The following is a 21978-nucleotide window of genomic DNA, read 5'->3' on the forward strand; positions in this document are numbered from 1 at the left end:
AAGATGTGCAGGTTAGATGGATTGGATATGCTAAATTGCCCTTTAGTATCCAAAGATGTGCAGGTTAGGTGGATTCGCCATGCTAAATTGCCCCTTAGTGTCCAAAGATGTGAGGGTTAGGTGGATTGGCCATGCTAAATTATCCATTAGTGTCCAAAGATGTGCAGGTTAGATGGATTGGCCATGCTAAATTGTCCATTAGTGTCCAAAGATGTGTAGGTTAGGTGGATTGGCCATGCTAAATTGTCCCTTAGTGTCCAAAGATGTCTAGGTTATAGGACCTCAAAGGTAGTAATTTCAGGACTACTACCGGTGCCACGTGCTATTGAGAGTAGGAATAGGAAGATTAGGCAGATGAATGTGTGGCTTGAGAGCTGGTGCAGGGGGCAGGGATTTAGATTTGTGGATCATTGAGATCTTTTCCCGGGGAAGGAGTGACCTCTTCAAGAGGGATGGGTTACACCTGAACTGGAGGGGGACTAAATTCTGGCAGGGAGATTTGCTAGACCCACTCAGGAGGGTTTAAACTAGTTTGGCAGGGGAGTGGGACCCAAAACAGTAGGGAGTCAGAAGAGAAGTTTGAGGACAGCACAGAAGTTAAAGAGAGCACATTAAGTAGTAAAGACAGTGTCAGTAATCCTAGTACCAGACAGATCAGACAGAAGCGAGACAGAGAGCAAGGGAAGTCCAGATTAAACTGCATTTATTTCAATGCAAGAGGCCTGTTGGGCAATGCAGATGAACTCAGGGTATTGATCGATACATGGGATTGGGATATTATAGCAATTACTGAAACATGGCTAAGAGAGGAACAGGACTGGCAGCTCAATGTTCCAGGGTACAGATGCTGTAGGAAAGATAGAACAGGAGGTAAGAGAGGAGGGGGAGTTACACTTTTGATTAGGGAAAGCATCATGGCCATACTGAGAGGGGATATATCCAAGGGTTCGGCCACTGAGTCGATATGGGTAGAACTGAGAAATAAAATAGTGTTGTGCTATAGGCCCCCAAGTAGTCAGTGGGAAATTGAGGAACAAATATATAAGGAGATTACAGATAGCTCCAAGAAAAATAGGGTGTTAATAGTAGAGGATTTTAACCTTCCCAACATTGACTGGGACAGCCGCAGTATTAGAGGGTTGGATGGAGAGAAATTTGTTGATTGTATTCAGGAGGAATTTCTCAATCAGTATGTGGATGGTCCGACTAGAGAGGGGGCAAAACTTGACCTCCTCTTGGGAAATCAGGAAGGGCAGGTTACAGAAGTGTTAGTGAGGGATCAGTTTGGGACCAGTGATCATAATTCTATTAGTTTTAAGACAGCCAAGGAGAATAAGAAGTCTGGTCCAAAAGTTAAAATTCTAAATTGGGGCAAGGCCAATTTTGATGGTATTAGGCAGGAATTTTCAAAAGTTAATTGGAGGCACCTGTGGGAAGGCAAAGGGACGTCTGGTAAGTGGCATGCTTTCAAAAGTGTATTAACCAAGGTTCAGGGTAAACACATTCCTCTTAGAATGAAGGGCAAGGCTGGCAGAAGTAGGGAACCCTGGATGACTCGGGATATTGAGGCCCTGGTCAAAAAGAAGAAAGAGGCACATGACATGCATAGGCAGCTGGGATCAAGTGAATCCCTTGAAGAGTATAGGGGGTGTAGGGTTAGAGTTGAGAGAGAAATCAGGAGGGCAAAAAGGGACACGAGATTGTTTTGGCAGATAAGGCAAAGGAGAATCCAAAGAGCTTCTACAAATCAAAGAGAAAAAGAGTAACAAGGGAGAGAGTAGGGCCTCTTAAGGATCAACAAGATCATCTATGTGCGTATCCACAAGAGATGGGTGAGATCCTAAATGAATATTTCTCACCAGTATTTACTGTTGAGAAAAGCATGGATGTTAGGGAACTTGGGGAAATAAATAGTGATGTCTTGAGGAGTGTATGTATTACAGAGGAGATGGCGCTGGAAGTCTTGAAGTGCATCAACGTAGATAAATCCCGGGATCTGATGAAGTCTATCCCAGGACATTGTGGGAGGCTAGGGAGGAAATTGCGGGTCCCCTAGCAGAGATATTTGAATCATCGATTGTCACGGGTGAGGTTGCCTGAAGATTGGAGAGTGACAAATGTTGTGCCTTTGTTTAAAAAGGACTGCAGGGAAAAGCCTGGGAACTACAGGTCAGTGAGCCTCACATCTGTGGTGGGTAAATTGTTGGAAGGTATTTTGAGAGACAGGATCTACAGGCATTTAGAGATGCAAGGACTGATTAGGGACAGTCAGCATGGCTTTGTGAGTGGAAAATCATGTCTCACAAATTTAATTGAGTTTTTTGAAGGGGTAACCAAGAAGGTAGATGAGGGCAGTGCAGTTGATATTGTCTACATGGACTTTAGCAAGGCCTTTGACAAGGTACCGCACGGTAGATTGTTGCATAAGGTTAAATCTCAAGAGATCCAAAGTGAGGTATCTAAATGGATACAAAATTGGCTTCTTCATGGTGGTTGCAGAGGGTTGTTTTTCAAACTGGAGGCCTGTGATCAGCAGTGTGCCTTAGGGATCAGTGCTGGGCCCACTGTTATTTGTCATTTATATTAATGATTTGGATCAGAATATGGGAGGCATGGTGAGTAAGTTTGCAGATAACACCAAGATTGGTGGCATAGTGGACAGTGAAGAAAGTTATCTCCAATTGCAACAGGATCTTGATTAATTGGGCCAGTGGGCTGACGAATGGCAGATGGGGTTTAATTTAGATAAATGCGAGGTGATGCATTTTGGTAGATTGAACCAGGGCAGGACTTACTCAGTTAATGGTAGGGCGTTGGGGAGAGTTACAGATCAAAGAGATCTATGGGTACAGATTCAAAGACACAGCGAGCATGGAGAAGGATTATAAAAACGGTTTTCTTACCTCTTTGCTCCCACCAACTTCGGATTCACTGCTGAAGTCTTCGGTGTTGAGGTTTTCAAAATCTGACTCTCCGACAGCGATCGGGACTCTGACAGTCAGATTGGGGTTGTGGATGAAGGAATTGTGGTCATCATCAATGATGTATTTCTCCACACTGCTGCCAATGCCACTGGTGGTGCCATTGCCGTTCTTCTGGTAATCCATTTCTCGGTTAATATCGGCACCGGTGTGGTTGCCGATGTAGTTCACCTTTTTGTCGATGAGTTCGTCCAGTGGTTTGGCTTCATCCGCGTCTTTGCTCTTGAAGTGTTTCTGGACAAATGCGTGGCCGTAAGCTTTAACAAAGGCAATTCCCTTCTTGATTCGAATCACAGACAACTGAAGGTTGTTGATCTCACCATCGTCGTCAGTCGCCGCGAGGTTATCAGCACTGAAAGAACTCAGCAACAAGGCCAGGAACAAGTTCAGCACCTGGATTGAAAGAAAGAGGAATGTGACAGGTTCGGGATTGCCAGGAGGCTTTTGCCTGAAGTTCGGAGCAAGCCAGGTACTGCCATTTTTGGAAATTGCTTTGTCAGAAACATTGAAAACAGAAAAGTACGGCACAGGAACAGGCCCTTTGGCCCACCGAACATGACGCCAAATTAAGTTAATCCCTTCTGCTTGCCCTGGGTCCATATCCCTCCATTCCTCACATATTCATGTGCTTATCTAAAAGCCCCTTCAACTCCCCTATCGTATCTGCCTCCACCACGACCCCTGGCAGCTCGTTCCAGACATCTACCACTCTCTGTGTAAAAAAAAACTTGCCCCTCACATTTTGCCCCCTCTTACCTCATGTCCACTACAACTCTCACCAATTTTCACAGATGCATCATCGAAAGCATCCTTTCTGAATGTATCACAGCTTGGAATGGTTCCTGCTCTGTCCAAGACTGAAGGAGATTGTCATCGACTTCAGGAAGTGTAAAGAAGAACATGCCCCTGTCTACACCAACGGGGACGAAGTAGAAAGGGTGGAGATCATCAAGTTTTTAGCTGTCCAGATCACCAACAACCTGTCCTGGTCCACACCACCCCCCCCCCCATGCCGACAATATAGTTAAGAAAGCCCAAAACACCTCTACTTTCACAGAAAACTAGGAAAATTTGGCATGTCAGCTACGACTCTCACCAACTTGTACAGATGCACCACAGAAAGCATCCTTTCTGGTTGTATCACAGCTTGGTATGGGCTCCTGCTCTGCCCAAGACCCCAAGGAACTACAAAAGGTCGTGAATGTAGCCCAATCCATCACACAAACCAGCCTCCCATCCATTGACTGTGTCTACACTTCCCGCTGCCTCGGAAAAGCAGCCAGTATAATTAAGGACCCCACATACCCCGGACATTCTCCCTTCCACCTTCTTCCTTCGGGAACAAGATACAAAAGTCTGAGGTCACGTACTGACCGACTCAAGAACAGCTTCTTCCCTGCAGCTGTCAGACTTTTGAATGGACTTACCTTGCATTAAGTTGATCTTTCTCTACACCCTAGCTATGATTGTAACACTACATTCTGCACTTTCTCCTTGCCTTCTCGATGAACAGTATGCTTTGTCTGTATAGCGCGCAAGAAACAATACTTTTCACTGCATCCCAATACATGTGACATTAATAAATCAAATATTAAGCTGATCTTTCTCTACACCCTATCTGTGACTGTAACACTACATTCTGTACCCTCTCCTTTCCTTTGCCCCTATGTACTCTATGAATGGTATGCTTTGTCTGTATAGTGCACAAGAAACAATACTTTTCACTGTATCCCAATACATGTGACAATAATAAATCAAATCAAGTGCATGCCCCCTAGTATTGGGCATTTCAACTCTGGGAAAAAGGTTCTGACCTATCTATGTCTCTCAGAATTTTATAGACTTTATCAGGTCTCCCCTCAGTCTTCACCACTCCAGAGAAAACAAACCTAGTTTGTCTAACCTCTCCTTATAGCTTGTACCCCCTAATCCAGGTGGCATCCTGGTAAACCTCTTCAAACCCTCTCCAAAGCCTCCACATCCATCCTGTCACATGGCAACCAGAACTGAACATTCTCAAACTCCACTTAAAATCTCACGCAGTTGCCTTGATCTGAATCCAGCAAATTATGTAGCCCAGTCCATCACGCAATCCAGCCTCCCATCCATTGACTCCGTCTCTACTTCCTGCTGCTTCGGGAAAAGCAGCCACTATAACTAAGGACCCTACGCACCCCGGATATTCTCTCTTCCAGCTTTATTAGCAGGATAAATATGTGTGGGGTTATGGGATTGTGGTCAGTGCAGACTTGATGGGCCAAATGGCCTCCTTCTGCACTGTAGGGATTCTATGAATTCCATGGTTTATGTACAAAGATGCAACTCACCACAAGATTTCCAATGACCATGACCATCATGAACACAATGAGGCACATGGTCTGACCCGCCACCTCCATGCAGTCCCACATTGTCTCAATCCATTCACCGCACAGCACACGGAACACAATCAGGAAAGAGTGGAAGAAGTCATGCATGTGCCAACGGGGCAGGATGCAATCCGTGTGGATCTTGCAGACACAGTCATTGTAGCTTTTCCCAAAGAGCTGCATGCCCACCACCGCAAAGATGAAGACGATGATCGCTAACACCAACGTCAGGTTTCCTAGGGCACCCACAGAGTTGCCGATAATCTTGATCAACATGTTTAGCGTTGGCCAAGACTTTGCCAATTTGAAAACTCTTAACTGGAAGACAAAAAGGAAGATAGATCAATCAAACCAGTGATTTCAAGCACGAATCATCAGAGGAAGGCAGTGGCATCGCGGTATCGTCACTAGATTAGGAATCCAGAGACCCAGGGGGATACTCCGGGGACCTGGGTTCAAATCCCACCACAGCAGACAGTGAAATTTCAATTCAATGAAAAGTTTGGAATTAAAAATCTACTGATGACCATTGTCGTAAATGATAATAGAATTGCTACAGTGCTGAAGGAGGCCATTTGGCCCATTGAGCTTGCAACAATCCCACCCAGGCCCTATCCCCGTAATCGCCCTGAGACTAAGGGTCAATTTAGCCTGGCCAATCAACCTAACTAGCACATCTTTGCTCTGTGGGAGGAAACCAGAGAACCCGGACAAAACCCACGCAGACAATGTGCAAACTCCACACAGATAGTCACCCAAAGTCAGAATTGAACCTGAGTCCCTGGCGTTGTGAGGTAGCTGTGCTAAATACCATGCTGCCCAATCTGCTTCACTAATGCTCCTTTAGGGAAGAAAATCTGCTGTCCTCACCCAGCCTGGCCTACATTTGACTCCAGGTACACAGCAATGTGGTTGACTCTTAACTGCTCTCTGAAATGGCCTAGCAAGACACTCAGTTCAAGGGCGATTAGAGATGGGCAACAAATACTGGCCTAGCCAGTGATACCCACATCCATAGAACCACAGCAGAGGAGGCTAGTCAGCCCATCTTGCCCCTGCCAGCCTAAGAACACCTAAATGCCCTTTCTAATCCCACCTCCCTGCAGCCGGCCCATAGCCCTGTAGCTTACAGCACTTAAGGTGTAGATCCAGGTACCTTTTAAAGAGTTTAGGGTCTCTGCCTCCACCACCAACTCTCTGCGTAAAGAAGTTCTGCCTCGTGCCCCTCGACACCAACTGCCAGTTATCCTGATTCTATGCCCCCTGGTTCTAGAATTCTCCACCAAGGGAAACAATTTTATCCTGTCCACCCTATCTCTTCCTCTCATAATTTTATATACCTCTATCAAGTCACCTATTAAATATCCAAAACATGAATTCAACAATAGAAATAATCCACATTGATACATCTCTTTCATAACCTTAGTATTTTCCAAAGCATTTTACCATCATTGGGTTACTTTGGTAGGCAGTGATTTTGAGGCCAGTCCAGAAAGTAAGATTAATTACTCCTCCAAGTTCCATTAATGAACCAGGTTAGTTAGTTGTAGTTCTGCTAACAGCTCACTGGAGTTACTACTAGTTTGATTCTGAACTTTGATCACTTGATACGTTATCTTGGAATTGCCCCGACTGCCGTGGGCCATGGGTGGCACATTGGTTAGCACTATTGCCTCTTAGCGACAGGGACCCAGGTTTGATTCCCAGTTTGGGTCACTGTGTGGAATCTGCACATTCTCCCTGTGTCTGAGTGGGTTTCTTCCCACAGTCCAAAGGCGTGAGGGTTAGGTGGATTGGCCATGCTAAATTGTCCCTTAGTGTCCAAAGATATGTAGGTTAGGTGGATTGGCCATGCTAAATTGCTCCTTAGTGTCCAAAGATGTGTAGGTTAGGTGGATTGGCCATGCTAAATTGCTCCTTAGTGTCCAAAGATGTGTAGGTTAGGTGGATTGGTCATGCTAAATTGTCTCTTAGTGTCTAAAGATGTGCAGGTTAGGTGGATTGGCCATGGAAAATGTGTGGGGTTACAGCGATAGGGTGACGGAGCGGGCATAGGTAAGATACCCTTTCAGAGAGAATCATGCAGACTCAATGGGCTGAGTGGCCTCTTCTGCACTGCAGGGATTCTCTGATTCAAACAGCCCAGACATGCACTGACATTTGATGTAGTATGAGTGTGAATCTCCTGAGGCTGCTCCAGGGTATGCTGCAAGCACGGAGTTTGATGAGTGTCACATGCTGAGAGTGAGAAATAGCTCCCGTTGACACTGTTGTCACAGGTATGACTCCAGCGTTCCGATGTCGTGATGTGTTATCAAAACTAACAGTTGCCTTTTTTAACCCTGAAAGCTGTCATCTTGGGATCTTCATTTTTTAAAAATAGACTTTTGCTTCTGGATATTTTCATTAAGTGCAAATTCTCACCCACCAAGGGATTGTATAGCCACAAACAGTCCGTGGAGTCAACCATCACAAGGTACCAGTGGCTACAACAGCAATTTGCATTTATATAACACATTTACTGTCAGGGAAGCAGTCCCTTCAGCCCATGTCTATGCTGACCTTCAAACATCGATCTATACTAATCCCACATACTTAACATAGAAAAATGTCCCAAGGCATTTTGCCAGGGCGTGATCAGGCAGGAGCAGACATCACGACTGGGATTCTCCAACCTCGCCAGTGGCTGGGATTTTCCAGTCCCACTGCTGTGAGTGAAGATTTGGCTGAGTGCCAAATTCTCACTGGCAGCAATCGTAGGGCGAACAATATCAGAGAATTCCAGTCCAAATCAGAAGAGGAAACATTTGCAGGGTCACTAAAAACACGGTTAAAGAAATAGGTACTCGAATTTAATGAAGAGTTAGCAAGAGGTGTGAGTAACTTGGGATTAGAAACGGCCAGAGAAAGACCAGAGTTAAAAGTGTGTGAGCAATCTGCCTCCTTTTATTAAAAACAGCTTCTGATTCTGCTTGTAGACTCCCTCTGCTTGTACAATTCTGTATGGGAACTTCAACTGAACAAAAAAAACACTTTGTCCCCATTTTTGGGGGATGGGATGGCAGCAGGGGCAGAGAATGGAGTGGCAGTCCCAAATGGCTTTTACACTGGCGGGATTTTGCCACTCAGTTGTCTCTGCCCACCTACCAGTACGAAACTGAGTTCCCATCTTGCATTCATGGGAACCCCATTCGCAGACATTTCCATATACTTGGCAGACCTCACACCTTCAAAGCTTTTGCAGGTTCATTGAAAGCAATTTCTTGATCTTTGCTCACAGCAGCCCAAGCACTTCACACCATTGGAAACTCTTCCCTTAACTGTCTTTCATAGAAGAGTCATAGAATCCTTACAGTTCAGGAGGAGGCCATTCAGCCCATTGAGCCTGCACCGACTCTCCGACAGAGTATCCCACCTAACCCTTATCCCTGTAACCCCATGCATTTACCCTGTTAATCCCTTAACCGACACATCCTGGGACACAAAGGGGCAATTTACCATGGCCAATCCATCTAACCCACACATCTTTGGACAATAAGGGGCAATTTAGCAAGACCAATCCACCTAACATACATATCTTTGGACACTGAGGGACAATTTAGCATGACCAATTCATCTAACCTGTACATCTTTGGATACCAAGGGGCAACTTAGCATGGCAAATTCACTTAACCTACACCTCTTTGGACTGTGAGAGGAAACCAGAGCACTTGGAGGGAACCCATGCAGACACGGAGAGAACGTGCAAACTCCACACAGTGACCCAAGCCGAGAATTGAACCCAGGTCCCAGTGCTAACCACTGTGCTACCGTGCCACCCAAAAAGCTTTTGGACAGTTACATGAGTAAGATGGGTATAGAGGGTTATGGGTCAAACACGGGAAATTGGGACTAACTTAGTGCTAAAAACTGGGTGGCCTGGATGGGCCGAAGGACCTGTTTCCATGCTATAAACCTCTATGACTCTATGATTATATATCTGGAGTTAAGAATCTACTGATGACCATGAAACTATTGTTGGAAAAACCCATCTGGTTCACTAATGTTCTTTAGGGAAGGAAATCTGCCGTCCTTACCTGGTCTGGCCTACACGTGACTCCAGAGCCACAGCAATGTGGTTGACTCTCAACTGCCCTCGGGCAACTCACGATGGGCAATAAATACTGGCCCAGCCAGCGACGCCCATGTCCCATAAATGAATAGAAAATAACTGGGATTAAGAATCTACTGATGACCATGAAACCATTGTCGGAAAAACCCATCTGGTTCACTAATGTCCTTTAGGGAAGGAAATCTGCCGTCCTTACCTGGTCTGGCCTACATGTGACTCCAGAGCCACAGCAATGTGGTTGACTCTCAACTGTCCTCCAAGGGCAACTTAGGGATGGGCAATAAATGCTGGCCAGCCAGCGACGCCCATGTCCCACGGATGAATACATTAAAAAAAGTCCCAACCCACCTCCAACCCATAGGTTGACACAGTGGTGTTGCTGAGGGAGGGCTTTTGTAGAGTTCTCCCAGTACAGACCCCCACCACGGTGATTGTAAATTAGATGAAGGCAAGTAATCCCCGGCTTGATATTTACCAATCTGAAGGATCTGAGTACAGACAGTCCCTCAACGTTTGCGAGACCCAATTCCATTAAACTGAGCGACACGATAAAGCCATCAAAGATGTTCCATCCTTCCTGGAAATAGTAGTAAGGGTCCATCGCAATTAGCTTCATCATCATTTCCGCTGTGAAGATCGCAGTGAACACCTGGAAGAAAGTGCAAAAAAATTGTTTGCGTGGATAATGCATGATGTGACGAGACAAATAATTCTCAGCAGGCACAAGGGATCGCTCCTTTTTCAAACAGTGGATTAGTCCCAGTCACGTTCCTATTCTAACTCGCGCTCAAAATAGAGTGGCACAGTGGTTAGCCCTGCTACCTCACAGCGCCAGGGACTCGGCCTTGGGTCACAGTCTGTGTGGAGTCTGCACATTCTGTGTGGGTTTTCCCTGGGTGCTCCGGTTTCCTCCCGCACTCCAAAGATGTGTAGGTTAGGTGGATTGGCCATGCTAAATTGACCCTTAGTGTCCAAAGATGTGCAGATTAGGGTGATTGGCACGTTAAATTGTCCCTTTAGTGTCCAAAGATGTGCAGGTTATGTGGATTGGCCATGGTAAATTGCCCCTTAGTGTCCAAAGATATGCAAGTTAGGTGGATTGGTCATGCTAAATTGCCCTCTTAGTGTCCAAAAAATGTGTAAGTTCGGTGGATTGGCCATGCCAAGTTGACCCTTAGTGTCCAAAGATGTGCAAGTTATGTGGATTGGCCATGGTAAATTATCCCTTAGTATCTAAAGATGTGCAGGTTAGGTGGATTGGCCATGGTAAATTGACCCTTAGTATCTAAAGATGTGCAGGTTAGGTGGATTGGCCATGCTAAATTGACCCCTTAGTGTCAGGGGAACAAGCAGCGTAAATACATGGGCTGCGGGGCTAAGGCCTGGGTGGGATTGTGGTCGGTGCAGACTCGATGGGCTGAATGGCCTCCTTCTGCACTGTTGAGATTCAACGAAAATGAATCAGCAACTTATTTTAATGTCACATTGCAAATTTAAAACAGCAGAACACCATGAGTGTCAAACTCAAATATAGATGCTCAACAGTACAAGGTACTCTTGGCGTCCAGTTGCGTGTGAGTGCGCGCGCTAAATGTGTGGGCTGTGGATCTGCGCCTCATGATTTGTAAGGCTGCTCAAAGGCTGGCAACACTGCACCAGAAAAAGCCATTCTTGCCAGCATTATATAAGAACATATTGTATTTATAACACATCTCTGTGTGAGTCGCCGCTGACAAACAATGGGAGAGCGAGAGAACAGGAAAACTACATCTGTCTCTAAGCAGGACGCCTTGCGCGTGTGATGGAACACTCCAATCGCGGCAGGCACAAGGCAATGCTGCCTTTCAGGATTCGCATCAACCTCAATGTTTAGTCACATATCCACACATTTACACAAGCTTTTCTCCTCATCACAGCAGTCAGCTCCGACCATTTGCAACCAGATTTCCTCCATGTGTGTACGCATCCTGAGTGCCGCACCTGGTTTTCGTAACGTTTCGCTGCCATCTCAATAAAAGATACTGGCGTTTTGATCATCGTGTTGTTTTACTGAAGAAAACCAGCCCGACTTGCAGTGTAGCTGGCATCGAAATGTTCACTGATGCATTGGAAGGCACGATGGCACAGTGGTTAGCACTGCTGCCTCACAGCACCAGGGACCCGGGTTCAATTCCCGGCTTGAGTCACTGTCTGTGTGGAGTTTGCACGTTCTCCTCATGGCTGTGTGGGTTTTGTCCGGGTGCTCCAGTTTCCTCCCACAGTCCAAAGATGTGTAGGTTAGGTGGATTGGCCATGGTAAATTATTCTTTAGTGGCCAAAGATGTGCAGGTTAGGTAGATTAGCCAAGATAAATTGTCCCTTAGTGTCCAAAGATGTGCAGGTTAGGTGGAATGGCCACGGTAATTTGCCCTTAGTGTCTCAAGATGTGTAGGTTAGAGCGGATTAGCGGCGTAAATACGTGGGGTTGCAGGAATAGGGCCTGGGTTTGATGCTCTGTCAGAGAGTCAGTGCAGACTCGATGGGCCGAATGGCCTCCTTCTGCATTGTATGGTTTCTATAATCAGGTTAAAAACATGCAAACATTAACAATCATTTGGTAACCAAAATAGGCAAACAAACTGATAAGGGAAGTGGTGGACCGGAAGTTAAAAGGAAGGGTAATATTTATTTGAAATTATAAAACCAATATATCGTTCCGAAATTTCAGGCAATGATCATTTAAATACTTCATTGAGGAACCGAACCAAGGAAGGAGTAGGGTTGCGTCAGTATCTAGCGACAGTGGGATTGGATCATCGACCGCCAATGACATGTTCCTCTCCTCTCACACTCGCTGATCCTCCAATTATATATCATGTCTTTGGAAGAACAGCAAAACTGAGAGAGAGGGAACGTATGATTGGAGGTGATGGGGCAGTCGGTGAGGGACTCCAGAGGGGCAGTCTCCTCCATGCTCACTGCTCCTCCAATCACTGCTCTGCAGACAGTTCCCACTCGCAGCAACCCGGTCGTTGCTGAGTGCAAAAGCCTGTTGGAGAAACCATGCAGGTCGGAAGCAGCAGTTCCTACAGTTGCTGCAAGTAGGAATGACTGCTTCTACGGAGGATGCGTTGGATGTAGCAGTTCCTTCATGTGGCAATGTAGGAGAGAACTGAGTTCAGGAGCGGGTCAGCCAGGAGGACCAAGAAAATTAGCACATCAGCGGCAGCACTCGACACTGCAGATTGGCTGTCTCTGCATATACATGAAATAGATAGCGCAGACAAAGGTAGATGTTTCACTTTATCGACAGAACACAGCTGAATGTCCTTGCTAATGGCACCTAAACTGTACTAAAGACATGATTAAGTGACCATTGTCTGAATGGACATTCCAACCATCCACCACTAAAGATTACGACATTATCGATGTGATGTGATGAAACAGCTATTGTCTGGGGCCTACTCCTTTATATCATACGTAAGTAATTTACCCGTGTACGTGACTAGAAGTAATTATCTTCAGTTGAAGTTGTGCCCCATAAAAAGGCTAACTATATACATTTGAGCAGAGTATTCTCCAGTTCTCTCCTTATCGACAACAAGGCAATAAAGGATCCATCACTCGCAAACGCTGTGTCCGAATATCTTTTGAGCACCAACAGCAACTATCGGTGAAATCCAATTTTGTTTTTTAAAAAGCCGGTCTTTCAGATTGGAAAGGAAAATTCCAGTGGCAGAAGTCCAAAAGCTGAATGCAGAAAATGTCACATCACTGAATCTTACGTCACATCCGTTCAAATTTTTCATCACCCACAGATTTGGCTGTTCCGGGGTCACAGATTATAAAAATTGGCAAGTCACGCTGCAGCTGTACAGAACTTCAGTTAGGCCGCATTTAGAATATTGCATACAGCTCTGGTCGCCACACGAGCAGAAGGACGTGGAGACTTTGGAGAGGAGACAGAAGAGGTTTGTCAGGATGTTAAGAACATAAGACCTAGGAGCAGGAGTTGGCCACCTGGCCCCTTGCTCTGCCATTCAATAAGATCATGGCTGATCTTTTCGTGGACTCAGCTCCACTTACCCGCCCACTTACCCTTAATCCCTTTACTGTTCAAAAATCTATTTATCCTTGCCTTAAAAACATTCAATAAGGTAGCCTCAACTGGGCAGGGAATTCCACAGATTCACAACCCTTTGGGAGAAGTTCCTCAATTCAGTCTTAAATCTGCTCCCCCTTATTTTGAGGCTATGACCCCTAATTCTAGTTTTACCCACCAGTGGAAACAACTTCCCTGCTTCTATCTTATCTATTCCCTTCATAATCTTATATTCTATGTTCTAATCTTTTTCTATAAGATCTCCCCTCATTGTTCTCAATTCCAATGAGTATAGCCCCAGTCTACTCAGTCTCTGGTTTAAAGTGTATTAGCTATGAGGAAAGATTGGATAAACTTGGTTTGTTGAACATCACAGGCTGAGGGGAAAGTCTTTTTTGCACAGAGGGTGGTAGGTGCCTGGGATGTGCTGCCAGAGGAGGTGGTAGAAATAGATACAACAGCAATATTTAACAGGCATCTGGACAGATCCGTGAATAGGCAGGGAATAGAGGGAAACTGCAAAGAGGCAAAAGTTTAGAAAGGCATTATGTGTCAACGAAGGCTTGGTGGGCCGAAGGGCCTGTCCCAGTACCGTACTGTTCTTTGTACTTCGACTCCCAGCAGTGGCGCTAATCCCAACCATTATATACAATTGTTAGCAAAGCTTTTAAAGTTTTAAATTTATTTATTGCGGTCACAAGTAGGCTTTCATTAACACTGCAATGAAGTTACTGTGAAAATCTCCGAGTCACCACACTCCTGTTCAGGTAGACGAAGGCAGAATTTAGTATGGCCAACCTACCTAACCTACACATCTTTGGACACTAAGGGACAATTTAGCATGGCCAATCCCCTGAACCAGCATGTTTTTGGACACTAAGGGGCAATTTACCACGGCCAATCCACCTAACCTATACATCATTCGGATTGTGGGAGCACCCGGAGGAAACCCACACAGACACGGGGAGAACGTACAGGCTCCGCACAGACAGTGACCCAAGGCCGGGAATTGAACCTGGGTCCCTGGCACCGTGAGGCAGCAGTGCTAACCACTGGTCAAAAAGGCTGAAGCTGCTTTCTCGAGAAAAGAGGAGGCGAAGGCGGGGGGCAGGATATCGCTAACACTATTCAGCAGCGCTATCCAAGCGGATGAGAAAAAATGTTTCCAATTATGGAGGAGCCCAGGAATCAGAAATATGAAGATAGCAATGGCTGGGGTAAGGGACATAGCGAAACCTCTTCGGAATCAAAGAAACCTGACAGTGCAGAAGGAGGCCATTTGGCCCATTAAGCCCAGACTGTGGGGAGAATCACTACGACCAGAGAGTGTGGGGAGAATTGATATGACCAGAGTTGTTGTTTTGTTTCCGTGCTTGGAGGTTTAAAATGCAAAGTGCATACACAGGAGAAGCTGAAACTGCACAACCTAGAACATGAATAAGACCGGAGAAGGTCAAGACCTGATAAGGCTGACTCCGCATAACCTTATGTATGAGTATGAGTAAGACAAGATAAGGTCAGGGATGAAGGAGTCACTGACCTTCTTCTGTTCTATCAAAGGACGAGATAAAGGTATGACTGATGAGACAAAGAGTTCTTGGAGATTGCAGGTTGTACCACGATTTATGACATTGCTTATGACGCCACTGCTGATCGAATTCCTGAATAAGCTCTGGACACGCAAACTGATAACAATTGTGTATAAATACTGAACTGATTCTTTATGTAAGTGCAGACTTGAGAAGGAATTAGCAAGTCGTAACTCAAGTTTTTGCCAATACTGCATGCAGTCTTTCGGAAATAAAGACGTTATTTTGTCGGAACGAACTTTGTTGAGTCTTTCTACCACAGTCAAGAAGCAGGAAAATTTCCACTTCAACACCGTAGCAGATTATGAGGCGAGGGATTCCTCTTTGGCGATTTGGTGTTCGTTCTCAGAAGCGGAGGTGGGGGTGGGGGAAACCACTTCCACGTCGTAACAACACTAAAGAGGCATCGCTTCACCATGGCTCTTAAAAGAAAAAAGATAACACACAGCCTTACCAAATTTCCAACGGCCAAAACATCTTCAAAGGACTCAGTCATTGGGTAGTGCTCCATTGCCATGAAGAGGGTGTTGAGGACGATGCAAATGGTGATGGCGAGGTCCACAAACGGATCGAAAACGAAGAGGTGCATGTACTCCTTCAGCTTCAACCACAGCGGGCAACATTCCCAGATGAGAAACGTGTTGGCAAATCTATACCAGCAGGGCGGGCACTTCCTTTGCGACTCTTCAAGCTCTGAAATCACAAGATCGGAATGCCAAATCAAATCGCTGGCATTGCCAATGATGCAAAACCATGCGCAGTGCTTGTATGTTCATTGACAGCTTCCTGCGCCCACCACCACCACCCCCCCACCTCCGCTTCTGAGGTGATGAGTTGCCATGGCAACATGTATTTTCCCACATGTGCCTGGAGCCACAGATCGCGATGGTAGACGCTTGAACATTCTTCCCATCGCGTGACTGACCTAAAGGGGCAGCGGTAAAACTGGGCAAGGGCACAATTCCAGTGGGCAGGCTTTTGTGGCCCATGAATGCCGCACTTGATACTCACCATATCACAGCATTCCAACAGGGCATTTGACCCACTGAGTTGGCACCAACTCAGCATCTTACCCAGGTCCACTGCCCCACCTTAGCCCCATTATCCTACGTATTAAGCATGGCCAATCCACCTCACCTGCACATCTTTGGATCCTAAGGGACAATTTAGCATAGCCAATCCACCTAACCTACACATCTTTGGACATTAAGGGGCAACTTTGTATGGCCAATCCACCTAACTCACACATCTTTGGTGGAGACTGATAAAGCAGGTTTATTCATAGATTGTCAGAATTGAAAGACATCACAACCCAGGAGGAAGAAAACAGTAGAATGGGGAAATAAAAACAAAAGCAGAAAATGCTGGAAAATCTCAGCAGGTCTGACAGCATCTGTGGGGAGAGAATAGAGTCAATGTTTCGAGGCTGGATGACCCTTCGTTAGAGCTGAGGAATACCTGAAATGTTAGCTCGATTCTCTCTCCACAGATCCTGTTAGACCTGCTGAGATTTTCCAGCAATTTCTGTTTTTGTATTTTGCTTTTATCTTAGGGGAAATAGACTACTGGTGTGAACTGGTCTTGTATACTCTAAAATGGAACACCAGTAAAACGGGGAGGTGAGAATATTGGTCTGACCTGCTTTTTCTCCCCTTCTGCGAACTAAACAGCGCAATCATTTTAAATGGAAGATCACCCGAGTAAAAGTTGATAAGGAAAACATGTGTTGTACGCACCTTCCAGAGTGTTTGTCAGAACACTTAAAACACTGTTTGCTCTGTCCTTTCTCCCGAAAGATGCGTTGAGCTGGTCCATCGACACCAGGAGGGATCCTGAGTGTTTCTTTTTGCCCTCTAACTCAGTGGTGGGCTGCAAGTGATTACATTCCAATTAGTATAGTCTCAATCCTATCCCTTTGAGAAACATTGGCAGTGTGCAGCCCGCATGCCTCATCCAGAGATAAGCAAGTGAGGGAAAGAGTGAGGATACAAGTAACAATTCCATCCAGCATTAGGCACCCATCAAGGACAGTATCCTCCATTGCTACTTGCCTAGCTAAGCACTTCACCGAATTTCTGTAGGTTGAATCATCTGTGCAATCTGTTGCACTTGGGTACATGTACCATAACTGTTCAGAATTACACTTACAAAAGCAAAAGAGAAAATATACAGAATCCGACTTTGCAGAAGGAGGCCATTCGGCCCATCGAGCCTGCACTGGCTCTCCGAATGTATCTTACCCAGGCACCTCCCCCACCCAGTCGCTATCCCTGTAACCCCATGCATTTGTCCCACCAATCCCCCGAACCTGCACATCTTTGGAAACTAAGCAGCAATTCAGCATGGCCAATCCACTTAACCTACACATCTTTGGACAATAAGGGACAATTTACATGGCCAATCCATCCAACCTACACATTTTTATATACTAAGGGGCAATTTAGCATGGCCAATTCACCTAACCTGCACATCTTTGGACACTAAGGAGCAATTTAGCATGGCAAATCCACTTAACCTACACATCTTTGGACTGTGGGAGGAAACTGGAGCACCCAGAGGAAACCCACACAGACACAATGGGAATGCCTCCTTGCTTTATCTTTGTAGGGGACCTGATTCAAACAAACACCTTCGGACATGCTTCCTGCCCCTTTTGATTCAGAGCACTCCTTGCTCTACTTCACCATTGGAAGTCAAGGGGTAGAATTTTCCCACCATTCAAGCTGGCGAGATTTTCCAATCCTGCTTCAGTGAACTGAGATTTGGCTGAGTGCCAAATTCTCCATCCTCACTGGCACCAACTTTTACAGATGCACCATAGAAAGCATTCTTTCTGGTTGTATCACAGCTTGGTATGGGCTCCTGCTCTGCCCAAGACCCCAAGGAACTACAAAAGGTCGTGAATGTAGCCCAATCCATCACGCAAACCAACCTCCCATCATTAACTCTGTCTACACTTCCTGGAAAAGCAGCCAGCATAATTAAGGACCCCCACGCACCCCGGACATTCTCTCTTCCATCGTCTTCCGTCGGGAAAAAGATACAAAAGTCTGAGGTCACGTACCAACCGACTCAAGAACAGCTTCTTCCCTGCTGCCATCAGACTTTTGAATGGACTTACCTTATATTAAGCTGGTCTTTTTCTACACCCTGTGACTGTAACTACACTCTGCACCTTCTCCTCTCCTTCTCCCCTATGTATCCTATGAACAGTATGCTTTGTCTGTGTAGCACGCAAGAAACAATACTTTTTACTGTATCCCTATACATGTGACAATAATAAATCAAATCAAATATTAAGCTGATCTTTCTCTACACCCTGTGACTGTAACACTACATTCTGCACCCTCTCCTTTCCTTCTCCCCTATGTACTCTATGAACGTTATGCTTTGTCTGTACAGTGCGCAAGAAACAATACTTTTCACTGTATCCCAATACATGTTATAATAATAAATCGAATATTAAGCTGATCTTTCTCTACACCCTAGCTCTGACTGTAACACTATATTCTGCACCCTCTCCTTTCCTTCTCTATGAACGGTATGCTTTGTCTGTATAGTGCGCAAGAAACAATACTTTTCACTGTATCCGAATACATGTGACAATAATAAATCAAATCAAAGTGACGGAGGGGCGTGAACGGCCAGATAATTCTGGCCAAGGTTTTTAGTAATCATGTTCTTGCTCACCAAGAAAGCTTTTCAGCCTCATTCCCGCCCTCCCCACCTTTGAAGGCCTCAGAAAAACTCATCACATTGGCTAAGCCCCAATAACCATTAAAATCCCTTTCAGCCCTCCAAGCCTGCACTGACCATGCTGCCCCTGTCTGAACTAAAACCCTTCTGGGGATCATATCCCTCTATTCCCATCTTATTCGTCAAGACGCCCCTTAAAACTCACTATCGTATCCACTTCCACTACCCCTCTCAGCAGTGAGTTCCAGGCACCCACCATCCTCTGTGTAAAAAACTTGCCTCGTACATCTCCTTTAAACGTTGCCTCTCTGAACAGCGTCAAGGGAGACCCTCTGGTCATGTATTCTGAAACAGTTCTGTAGGCGTGCTACAAACATCACAAAATTGTTCTTTGCCCTTCACACCTTAAACTTAAGATCCCTGGTAACTGACTCTTTTACCCTGGGGATAAAGCAACAGATTTCTGCAGGCCCAATTTTAACGCAATGCAAAGTTATTTTCAGCAAGTTAAAACCTCACTCTGGGAGAGCACAACAGTGCCTCTTAACAGTGCTATTGTTCCCCCAGAATCTGTCTCCAAGATAGACCTCAGCAAGGACCTCTCACAGTCCCGTTGCATGTGATACCTCCAGCACTATACTCAATCAACACTCTTCCACTGGACTTACACACGAACCATACAAATCATAGAATCCCTACAGTGCAGAAGGCAGCCATTTGGCCCATCAAGTCTGCACGAACGCACAATTTTATCAATGTCAATGAATAATCATAGAATCCCTACACTGCAGAAAGAGGCCATCCCCGTAACAGCTAATCCACCTAACCTACACATCTTTGGACACTAAGGGGCAATTTAGCATGGCCAATCCCCCTAACCTACACATCTTTGGACTGTGGGAGGAAACCGGAGCACTCGAGGAAACCCACGCAGACACAGGGAGAATGTGCAGACTCCATACAGTGACCCAAGCCGGGAATCAAACCCAGGTCCCTGATGCTGTGAGGCAGCAGTGCTAACCACTGTGCCACCCGATGGCACTCCTCGGAGGAGTTGCTTCAAACTCAGGTCATAATTTGATTTTTCTAATCACTGTGGCCCTGACTGGCCTTGCCAGTAACACACACACACACGCACACAGTCGTATAATTTATCCATGTATTCACTCTTGTCAAATGTCATCAGTTAAAGAAATCAGCATTGGATTTTGGATCCATGAGAGCTAATTTTAAGAAAAGGGTGAAATATTCAGAGCATTGGCAACTTAGCTGCTGAACTATTTCAGATCACACATTGAAACAAACTCACAAACCTCCATCATCCAAATTCAGTTATTAACGCTATTCCTGCCAACATTCACTATTATCTCAAAGAACAAGGAAAATTACAGCACATGGACAGGCCTTTCGGCCCTCCAAGCCTGCACTGACCATGCTGCCCCTGACTGAACTAAAACCCTTCTGGAGATCATATCCCTGCATTCCCATCTTATTCGCCAAGATGCCCCTTAAAAGTCACTATCGTATCCGCTTCCACTACCTCTCCCGGCAGTGAGTTCCAGGCACCCACCATCCTCTGTGTAAAAAACTTGCCTTGTACATCTCCTTTAAACCTTGGCCTTCTGAACAGCTTCAAGGGAGACCCTCTGGTCGTGTATTCTGAAACAGTTCTGTAGGCGTGCTACAAACATCACAAAATTGTTCTTTGCCCTTCACACCTTAAACCTATGATCCCTGGTAACTGACTCTTCCACCCTGGGGATAAAGCTTCTGACTATCCAGAATATTCTGTGCAGACTTTTGTGTTTTGAATGGACAATACAAGATAGTAGGTGGAGAAGATGGACAGAAACATTTGTGTTCGAGCCAACACAGATCTGGCAAACAAATCAACGTTTCCATTTCCCCCCACCCTATATTCTGCCCCCCCTATCCTGAAGGTTCAGCTCCATGGGTGCCGACTATCCTTACAGCACTACACCCTGGACAGCCAGGGGTCATTTATTCTGGGAAGCATCCCAACTAATCCCATCTTCAGCCAAAACCATTCAATGGTCGAGAGCTTCAAGTTTCTAGGAGTCCAGATCACCTGCCCTGGTCCCCCCATGCCAACACTATAGTTAAGAAAGCCCACCAATGCCTCTACCTTCTCAGAAGGCTAAGGAAATTTGGCATGTCCACTACGCCTTTCACCAACTTTTACAGATGCCCCATAGAAAGCATTCTTTCCGGTTATATCACAGCTTGGTACGGGCTCCTGCTCTGCCCAAGTCCACAAGGAACTACAAAGGGTTGTGAACGAAGCCCAACCCATCACACAAACCAGCCTCCCATCCATTGACTCTGTCTACACTTCCCGCTGCCTCGGGAAAAGCAGCCAGTATAATTAAGGACCCCATGCACCCTGGACATTCTCTCTTCCACCTTCTTCCATCAGGAGAATGATACAAAAGTCTGAGGTCACGTACCAACCGACTCAAGAACAGCTTCTTCCCTGCTGCCATCAGAATTTTGAATGGACCTATCATAGATTAAGTTTCTCTACATCTTGTCTGTAACTGTAACACTACATTCTGCACCCTCTCCTTTCCTTCTCTATGAATGATATGTTTTGTTTGTATAGCGTGCAAGAAACAATACTTTTCACTGTATCCCAATAGATGTGACAATAATAAATCAAATATTAAGTTGATCTTTCCCTACACCCTATCTCTAACTGTAACACTACATTCTGCACCCTCTCCTTTCCTTCTCCCCTATGTACTCTATGAAACGTATGCTTTGTCTGTGTCATGTGCAAGAAACAATACTTTTCACTGTATCCCAATACATGTGACAATAATAAATCAAATCAAATATTAAGCTGATCTTTCTCTACACCCTAGCTATGACTGTGACACTACATTCTGCACCCTCTCCTTTCCTTCTCCCCTATGTACTCTATCAATTGTATGCTTTGTCTGTGTAAAATAAATAAAAAGCATTAAAAAAAAACATACTGACAAGTTTGACAATCAAAAAGCACAATGAACATGATCCAAAATTGCTGTTAAGACCAATGAGAACACCACAGTTACTTGAACCAAGCTCATCTGTACACATGATGGTGAATATGACTATTCTGATTAAGATTTGGTTCTGGGCCTCGGTTGAT

General features: G+C 45.4%; 1 protein-coding gene across 1 annotated transcript in view; it reads right to left on the reverse strand.

Moving 5' to 3' along the window:
• The window catches only part of LOC145361834 (sodium channel protein type 8 subunit alpha-like), a 191579-nt gene that overhangs the window by 47105 nt on the left and 122496 nt on the right, over nt 1–21978 (reverse strand). The window contains exons 14-18 of the mRNA XM_080217785.1: nt 16865–16997; nt 15583–15821; nt 9934–10107; nt 5309–5665; nt 2904–3374 (exon numbers count right to left, since the gene is read on the reverse strand). Coding sequence (XP_080073911.1) covers nt 2904–3374; nt 5309–5665; nt 9934–10107; nt 15583–15821; nt 16865–16997 — 1374 coding nt within the window. The remainder of the gene's footprint in view (nt 1–2903; nt 3375–5308; nt 5666–9933; nt 10108–15582; nt 15822–16864; nt 16998–21978) is intronic.

The sequence above is a fragment of the Carcharhinus amblyrhynchos genome, chromosome X (genome assembly GCF_965287045.1).
Source record: "Carcharhinus amblyrhynchos chromosome X, sCarAmb.v2.hapA, whole genome shotgun sequence".
NCBI classification, from domain to species: domain Eukaryota; kingdom Metazoa; phylum Chordata; class Chondrichthyes; order Carcharhiniformes; family Carcharhinidae; genus Carcharhinus; species Carcharhinus amblyrhynchos.